Source organism: Merops nubicus, unplaced genomic scaffold (assembly GCF_000691845.1).
Source record: "Merops nubicus isolate BGI_N331 unplaced genomic scaffold, ASM69184v1 Scaffold2412, whole genome shotgun sequence".
Classification (NCBI taxonomy): Eukaryota; Metazoa; Chordata; class Aves; order Coraciiformes; family Meropidae; genus Merops; species Merops nubicus.
This window is the reverse complement of record NW_008595399.1, coordinates 1,000-8,325: the sequence shown is the minus strand read 5'-3', so window position 1 is coordinate 8,325 and position 7,326 is coordinate 1,000. Positions and strand designations below refer to the sequence as shown.

At 47.2% G+C, this 7,326-nt stretch overlaps 1 protein-coding gene across 1 annotated transcript; it reads right to left on the bottom strand.

The window, feature by feature from the left end:
* Positions 1-266: 266 nt before the first annotated feature.
* LOC103768858 (enolase-phosphatase E1-like) lies at positions 267-4,075 on the bottom strand (the record flags this gene model as incomplete). The annotated part of the gene is made up of 3 exons (XM_008936016.1): positions 267-399; positions 3,028-3,230; positions 3,974-4,075. Coding segments are annotated over 3 exons (438 nt in total), but the record flags the coding sequence as incomplete, so codon positions are not given.
* Positions 4,076-7,326: the final 3,251 nt, after the last annotated feature.

Sequence of the window (7,326 nt, the reverse complement as noted above, 5' to 3'; positions counted from 1 at the left end):
CTGCTGTTGTTTACTGCTCCTTCTGCGTTCTTGTAGTGAATTCCCCTCATGCCAGCCCACAGGGGGTTGTATTTTTCTCCCTTTTCTCCCTCCTGTGCAGGGGGTGGGGGGTGAGTGAGCAGCCATGTGGTGCCTGGCTCCCGCCTGGGGCTGAACCACCACACCCACCTTCCTTTCCAAGACTCTGGTCATGAAGTGTTATGGTAAAGACAGTTGTGGGAGGGACGTGCTCTGCAAAGGGAGAAGCTGTAAGGAAGGTGATCTACCTGTAGGATATCACCTTCTGTAGAGTATCCAAACAGAAGCTTCTGGGCTTCAATGCTCCCTGAGGAGTAGATATAGACCTTCATCCCAGCTTCCCGCCACTTCCGGATGGCTGGAACCACGTCCTTGAAGATTCTGGAGCAAGACAGGGCAGCAGGTAAGGGCAAACCCAGAGGCACGTGGAGGGACACCTTTAGCCCAGGAACTGTGACAGCCATTCCATTAGTTTGCAAGGGGATTTCATTCTCAATCTACTCGGGGCTTCTGCAGCCAAAGAGTGTTTCAGCAGCAGGTGATGCGTTCTTAGCTCCAGCCAACTAAGCAGCTCACTAACTGCTGTGCAGACAGCAGCTCTGATGAGCTGTTTCAGACGTTTGGCACAGTTCCTCCAACCCCTTCAATTTGGACAGGGGACGAAAGGTTGGGGAAAATGGCATCCCACTGCATTTCTCTGTGAGGAAAGAATAAAGAGGAAGACCAAGAAGCAGGCTCTTGCATCCTGAATCCCACCTTCCTTGAAAGCTACAAAGATTTCCCTGATGTGAAGAGCTATGGCTGTAAGCTGCATCTATATGGGGCAAACCCATCCACAGGTTTAGGCTCTGATCATGCATAAGGAGGTAAGAGGAGGTTGCAGGTGCAGGAGCTAAATAAGTAGCACTGCACAAACTGTTTGAAGATGGACAACAACTCAGGAGTGTCCCCTAAGGGACTGAGGTCAAAGCTACTCTATTCAGTGACCTGGTCAGGTTGTACAGTAGTACCCGTGGGCCAGATGTGTCCCTGCCTTAACTGCACTGCAGGGGCTGAACCAGCTCTCATTCACTAGGCAGCAGCATCCCTCCCCTTATTCTTCTGGCCTTGCAGAGTGCTGAGAAGGGAAGATGCTAGTCTAGCAATGGGCTGGTGAGTCTCAGAATGTGAGCTCCATCTAACTCCTAGGTAGCAGCTGCCCGAAGACAAGCCCAGCAGCAGGGAGCAAAGCTGTCAGAGAGGGAAGAAGGACCAAAGCTGAGGCAACTGCTAACAGACATGGTTGTCAGTTCCCTCATACCCTTCTCATATGAGACCTCTCCAGTGCTGCACTTACATGTATTTAAAAGCTGTCAGTATGCTAAAAAAACATTTACAAGATGACCCATGTACTAGGGGAAACTGAAGGCTAGAGGGTGCTTAAGAGAGTCAAAGTGCTGCTGACAATAAATCCCTCAATAATACATGTGATGGTTGATATGGAAAGGCCACCAACAGCCTCAAAAGGGCACAGAGGAGGTTTGAGTTTGCTGTGACTGAAGGATGGAGAAGGGAGCTCAAGGAGATGTGGTTGCCAGGGAACCGAATGTTTATCCCAGTTCAAACCACAAGCCTTCCCACCAGCTCTGTGTGGCCACCTGGGCCAGGCCGAAAGGCACTGCCCCAAAAAGGGGATCTGAGCATCTGAGCACCTCAAGAAAGAGGCATCCAAATAGATGCAAAAGGAGGTGTTGGACTGAGTTTTGCAGACTTGTAGCAATCAGCTTGCCCCTTCCTCTACAGTTTCTTGTCCATCTGCTCAGAGACTTGTTATGTTGTCTATTTAAAAAAAAAACAAACCCTTTTTTTCATAGTTATTTATTACATGTCACTCCTGTCAGCCTCCTTGGATGCTGCCAAACAGCAAGGCTAGCTCTACAGTTTTTGGGCCACTATAAGACAACTAGTCCTGTTTTTAAAAAGAAAACCAACAGGATAGCTGTCCCTTTTGACTTGCTTTTGGGGTTTGTTGCTTTCTCTGGTGGATGTTTAAATTTTTCAGTAAGCTCTTTCTTCTTCCTCATTCTTCCTTTGGCAAAACACTTTGTGAACTTAAATGTTTCTTTTACTTCCTTAGGAACTTGAAATGCATACTTTAGCCAAGCACCTCCTGACCTAAGTAAGAAGATCAGGCTTAAAACTGTTATGCACCTTTGTGTTGTGGGTGAAAGGTAAAGAGAAGCCTGAAGACAAAAAGAAGTGGAAAGGCAGGAAATGCTAAGGTAAGAGACAAAGTAGAAGGAAACAACTGAAAGGACCTGACCCTCCAACCCTGGCTTGTTTAGGCTTCTTCCAAAATGTGAGTGCAATTCAATGATAAAAAATGCAAGACGGAGAGCTCTAAAAAGTTCATACTTGTGCCTCAGTCTCTTGGTTTAACAAGAGAATATTGTAAGAGGAATATTGAGACATTTTCCAAATTCTTAATGCAGAAGGCAATTGTCCCAGATGAACGCTTCACCAGTCATGGGAGCAGAATTGCCCCATGTCATGCCTCTGTAACCTTGTCCTGTTTCTCAGGCTCTGTCTCCTTTATGGACCCTGCCCAGGTGGCTAGAGAACTGGCTGTTCCCTAGCATGTACCTGCTGATTATTCCTTAAGGAGAAACACTCTCAGCCACTTGTCATTTTCACAGTGAGTACTGAGACAACTTGGTCAGTCCCCCAAAGGTACTATAAGCTTTCATTTTCCTAGATCCAAAGATTAAGCTCAATGGATTTGTTCATGATCAAGTTTGAAATGACGTGTCTGCAGCTGATTCCATGACAACAGTGGCCTGGCTTAAGCAACGACTGAACGTACACGTATTGGCTCCTCCACCAAGGTAGTAATCCTATCTGAGTTTGTACGTGTGGCTGCTTCCAGGAACAGCTTTTTCTGCAGGATAGCTAACAGGCATCTAGGAGAGATGAACCCATACCTGCTCCAGGGAAAGGGGCACATGATTACTCACACACACAATTACTCACTCTCCTTTGATGTGCCCAGTTGCATAGGCTGCCCTCCACATGTGACCCTGCAGCTGCTTCAGTGCTGTGGTCTTCCTGTCCAGAGACATCTGCCAGAGCACGCTGTCTACCACCGCCTGGATGACCCGCTCCACCTCCTCTTCCCCACTCCCAGTCTCCAGAGGGATTGGCACAGCCCCATCCAAGCTGGAGTCCTCCTGAGCCTGGAAATAACCCAAGACAAAAAGAGGTGAGGGCAGAGGTGGAGTGGTTGTAACACCTCAGTTCATGAAAGGGGTCTAACACCCGCATCAATGCACCTTGTGCAGGACACAGCTTGAAATGCTCTTCATGTGAAGGGTTACAACACTGTTGGAATGCTCTTCTCAATGGCAAGTTCAGACTTCAGTAGTGTTTAGCAGCACTTGCTTCGATTGTACTTTCCAAGCCAAACAGTAAATACTCTAATGGGAATTACAGTTGCTTAGGTATTTAATTACTGAAATTAAGGCAAAGAAGGAAACGCATCTGTTAGCTTCAGACAGCCACAGGTCTCAAATGGATGCTGTGTCCCAGAGGCAGGACCACACCACTCCATGCAGGACAAGTACTCTGCCACCCCTCCACTCAGGCTCCCAGACAGGTGCCTGGGAGGTGCAGGCAGAGGATCCAGCAAAAGAAGGGCACAACGCAGGCACAAGGCTGGAAAGTCGTGGACTGACACTCACCTGGGGGCCACGAAGATGAAGGCGAGCCGAGGGAAGCAGCTGAGCAGCCTACCAAGTTCCATCTCTTCACTCAGCACAAAACCAGGTTTTGGGTGGGAAAGAATCAGCCTGTTGAGGCAACCAGCCTCCGTGGGGGGCAATGAGAGGCACGGTCTTGTGCTAGGTGAGGGGAGGAGTCTGAGCGACCTGGTCTCAGGCATGCCATGAAAACTCAGAGAAATACAGTGTAACTCCTTTACCTGTTTCCTCAGAAGTCTGACATCCCGCTGGCACTCCTCCTCCTCCCAGTGAGCAATCAGGTACTTCTTCACGTTGTCTTTGATATAAGGGAACAAGGTCTCCTGGCAGCACACAAAAACAACAAGCACCTCCTTGAACCTGGCAGAAATAAGGCTGACTTGCTTTTACAGTTACTGTTTGCAGATGTTGCTGTGGATGGCTATTTTCCCTGCCTGAGCTTCCCCCTACAGCACTGCAGCTTGTGAAACTGCCCGCCAAGGCTGCCTGCCTGCTCACAGGCCAGGGCCAGCTTTGGGCCAAGATTAGTACAAGTGGATTTTTTGCAAAAATGCTTATGTAGCTTCAACTTTTAAATCCCTGGATGGAAAGGGGGGTGGCAACTTTTCCTAGGCTTACAAAAAAATGTCTCAGATGTCACATGTAACCCCAAGTTCCCAGTAGCTGAGGAGTGCAAGGCTGACTGTGTACGTACCCTGAACTGACAAGTTACACTACTCTATTTGTGGTGGTAAATGCTCTAATGAGAATTACAGTTGCTGAAGTATTTAATTAGTGGTAATATTTATGGCTGGGCGGAGTATGGATTGAGAGCAGTCCTGAGGAGAGACCTGGGGGATCTGGTTGATGGAAAGCTCAACAGGGGCCAACAATGTGCAAGAACAGCCCAGAAAGCAAAGCGTATCTTGGACTGCTTCAAAAGGAAGTGTGGCCACCACATCCAGAGAGGCAATTCTGCTGCCCTGCTCTGCTCTGGAGACCTCTCCTGGAGTGCTGCACCCAGCTCTGGAGACCCCAGCACAGGAAGGACATGAACCTGTTGAAGCAGGTTCAGAGGAGAGTCACAAAGGTGATCAGATGGCCAAACACCTCTCCTACAAGGAGAGGCTGAGAGTTGGGGTTGTTCAGCCTGAAGAAGAGAAGGCACCTGGGAGATCTTACTGTGGCCTTCCAGCATGTGAAGGGAGCCTACAGAAAGCTGGGGAGGGATTTTGTATAAGGGCTTGTAGTGATAGGGCGAGAGGTAACGGCCTCAAAATGGAAGAGGGTAGATTTAGATTAGATGTAAGGAAGAAGTTCTTCACTGTGAGGTTGGTGAGACACTGGAACAGGTTGCCCAGGAGAGCTGCAGATGCTCCATCTCTGGATGTGTTCAAGACCTGGCTGGCTGGGGCTTTATGCAGCCTGGTCTAGCAGAAGGTGTTCCTGCCTACAGTGGGGGCATTGGAGTCAGATGATCCTTAGGGTCCCTTCCAAACCAAACCATTCTATGCTTTTTAATGAGGTGTTTGCCCTAATGAAGGTCATTCTGAAAACACAACTGTCATGGTTTAATCCCAGCTGGCAACTGAGCATCTTACAGCTGTTTGCTCTCTCCCCACCCTGGGTCAGACTGGGGAGAGAATCAGAAGAGTAGAAGAGAAAACACTTGTAGGTTCAGCTAAAGACACTTTAATAAGCAAAGCAAAAGCTGCATGTGCAAGCAAATCAGCACAAGGAATTAATTCACTTCTCCCCATCAGCATGAAGGTGTTCAGCCATCTCCAGAATCTCTGTCACATGTGACAGTTACTGGGGAAGACAAACACCATCACTCTGAACATCCCCCTCTTCCTTCTTCTTCCCCCAGCTTTATACACTGAGTGTGGCATCACAGGGTATGAAATATCCCTTCGGTTAGTCTGGGTCAGCTCTCCCAGCTGTGTCCCCTCCCAGCTTCTTGTTTACTTGTCTAGGGAAACCAACAGCTTTGTAATATCCTCAGTTACTCTCTCATTTCCCTTATTTGAGCTTAGTTGCTTTCAAACTGTCTTTAAAATCATAGAGAAAATTAGAGAGTATCCACCAGGAAATGGAACCAACCAGCTGACTTGGCTTAACTTCCCTGACAACTTGGATGCCAAAAGGTCCCAACTTCTTTCCAAAAGCACTGGTTCATGCTCTCGTGCTGGCAAAGAAAGGCCAAAGCCTTGGCCCGTTGGCAAATGCATCAGTCTGTGGTTCAAGAGCGGACATCTACGTGACAGCTGGAGTGGTGGACAGCAGTGGGACAGATGGGTTTATGGATGCCAGGATTGACCCCAGGCAATGATGTACGAAGTTTAAAAGGCCATGAGTTTGTGTGGAAGAAAGACTCCTTGCACCCCGCAAGGAAATATCTCCATTTCTGAGACGACAGTTTTCAGCAAAGGTTGGTGGCTGCAAAGTCTTGGATAGGTCTAACCAGGGCTGTTCCTGACCTCTGTAAGTTCACCCACTTTTCTTTGTATCTTGGCTGGCTGGACACATGAGCCTGCCTGTGCACAGCTCGCATTGCTCTGTTCACCTCCCACGAGTGCCAGAATGGGGGGCACCATCACCCCACTGCAAAACTGGAGAGCTGCACTCCTTGGTGGCAACTAGCACAGATGTGGCTGCCCCAGCTCAGCTTGGCAGAACGGAGAAGCAGCCATCAGCAAACAGAGACTGACAGCCCTCCTAAGCCTTCACAACTGCTCACAGCAGTGCTGAGCCTCGTTCAGAAAGGGTGGCATTCCTACCACCCGTGGACACCCACGTCGCGTGCTGCAGTCAGCGCCTGCAGGGTTTCCAGTGACCAGGGACAGTTCTTCTGTCGATGCAAACTGTCACAAAGTTCAGTGACAACCTGGTCTTTTACAGGAGAGATGGCAAATCCCAGGGGATGTAGTTTATCAAAATATATCTTTCCCTGACCATCTACTTTTCTCTGTCAGGGTGGACCCATCAAAAAAGAAAACTTCATGATCTCTAACTAGAGGCCACCAAATACTCTCTTTTCTGCTATCTTTCCTTATCATTCTTTCTTATCATTCTATTATCATTATCATTCTATTTCCTTACTTTCCATATTCAATAATTATGTAAAACTTAGCAAATTATTACTAAATTTACTACATAATTACTACTAAAATTATTAAATCATTACTAAAACACCAAATCATTATTAAAAAAATTACTAAAATACTAAATAAAGTATTAAATAAACCCCTTTAATTAAAGAATAAAATGACTACAGAACCAGCAGTGGACCTTTTCAAAAGAAATTGAAACTACAGGCATTAACTGAAAGTCCAAGTGAAATAACTTGTTTCAAGAATTTTCAGGATTTTTGAGCAGTTTTATTAAGAATTCAATTCAACTCATTCATCTTCCCTGCAACAGATGGACTTGGGTAGGAATCCATCACAGGTATAGTGCATTTCATTTGCATGACAGCAAAACGGATTCAAGGTGGATACAACAAACTTTGTTGCTGTGTTAGATACTCAGTAAGAAGTCTGGGCTGTTCAAACTGTTTAAATTGAAAGACATTAGGGGGAAGGAGGTAGCTGCA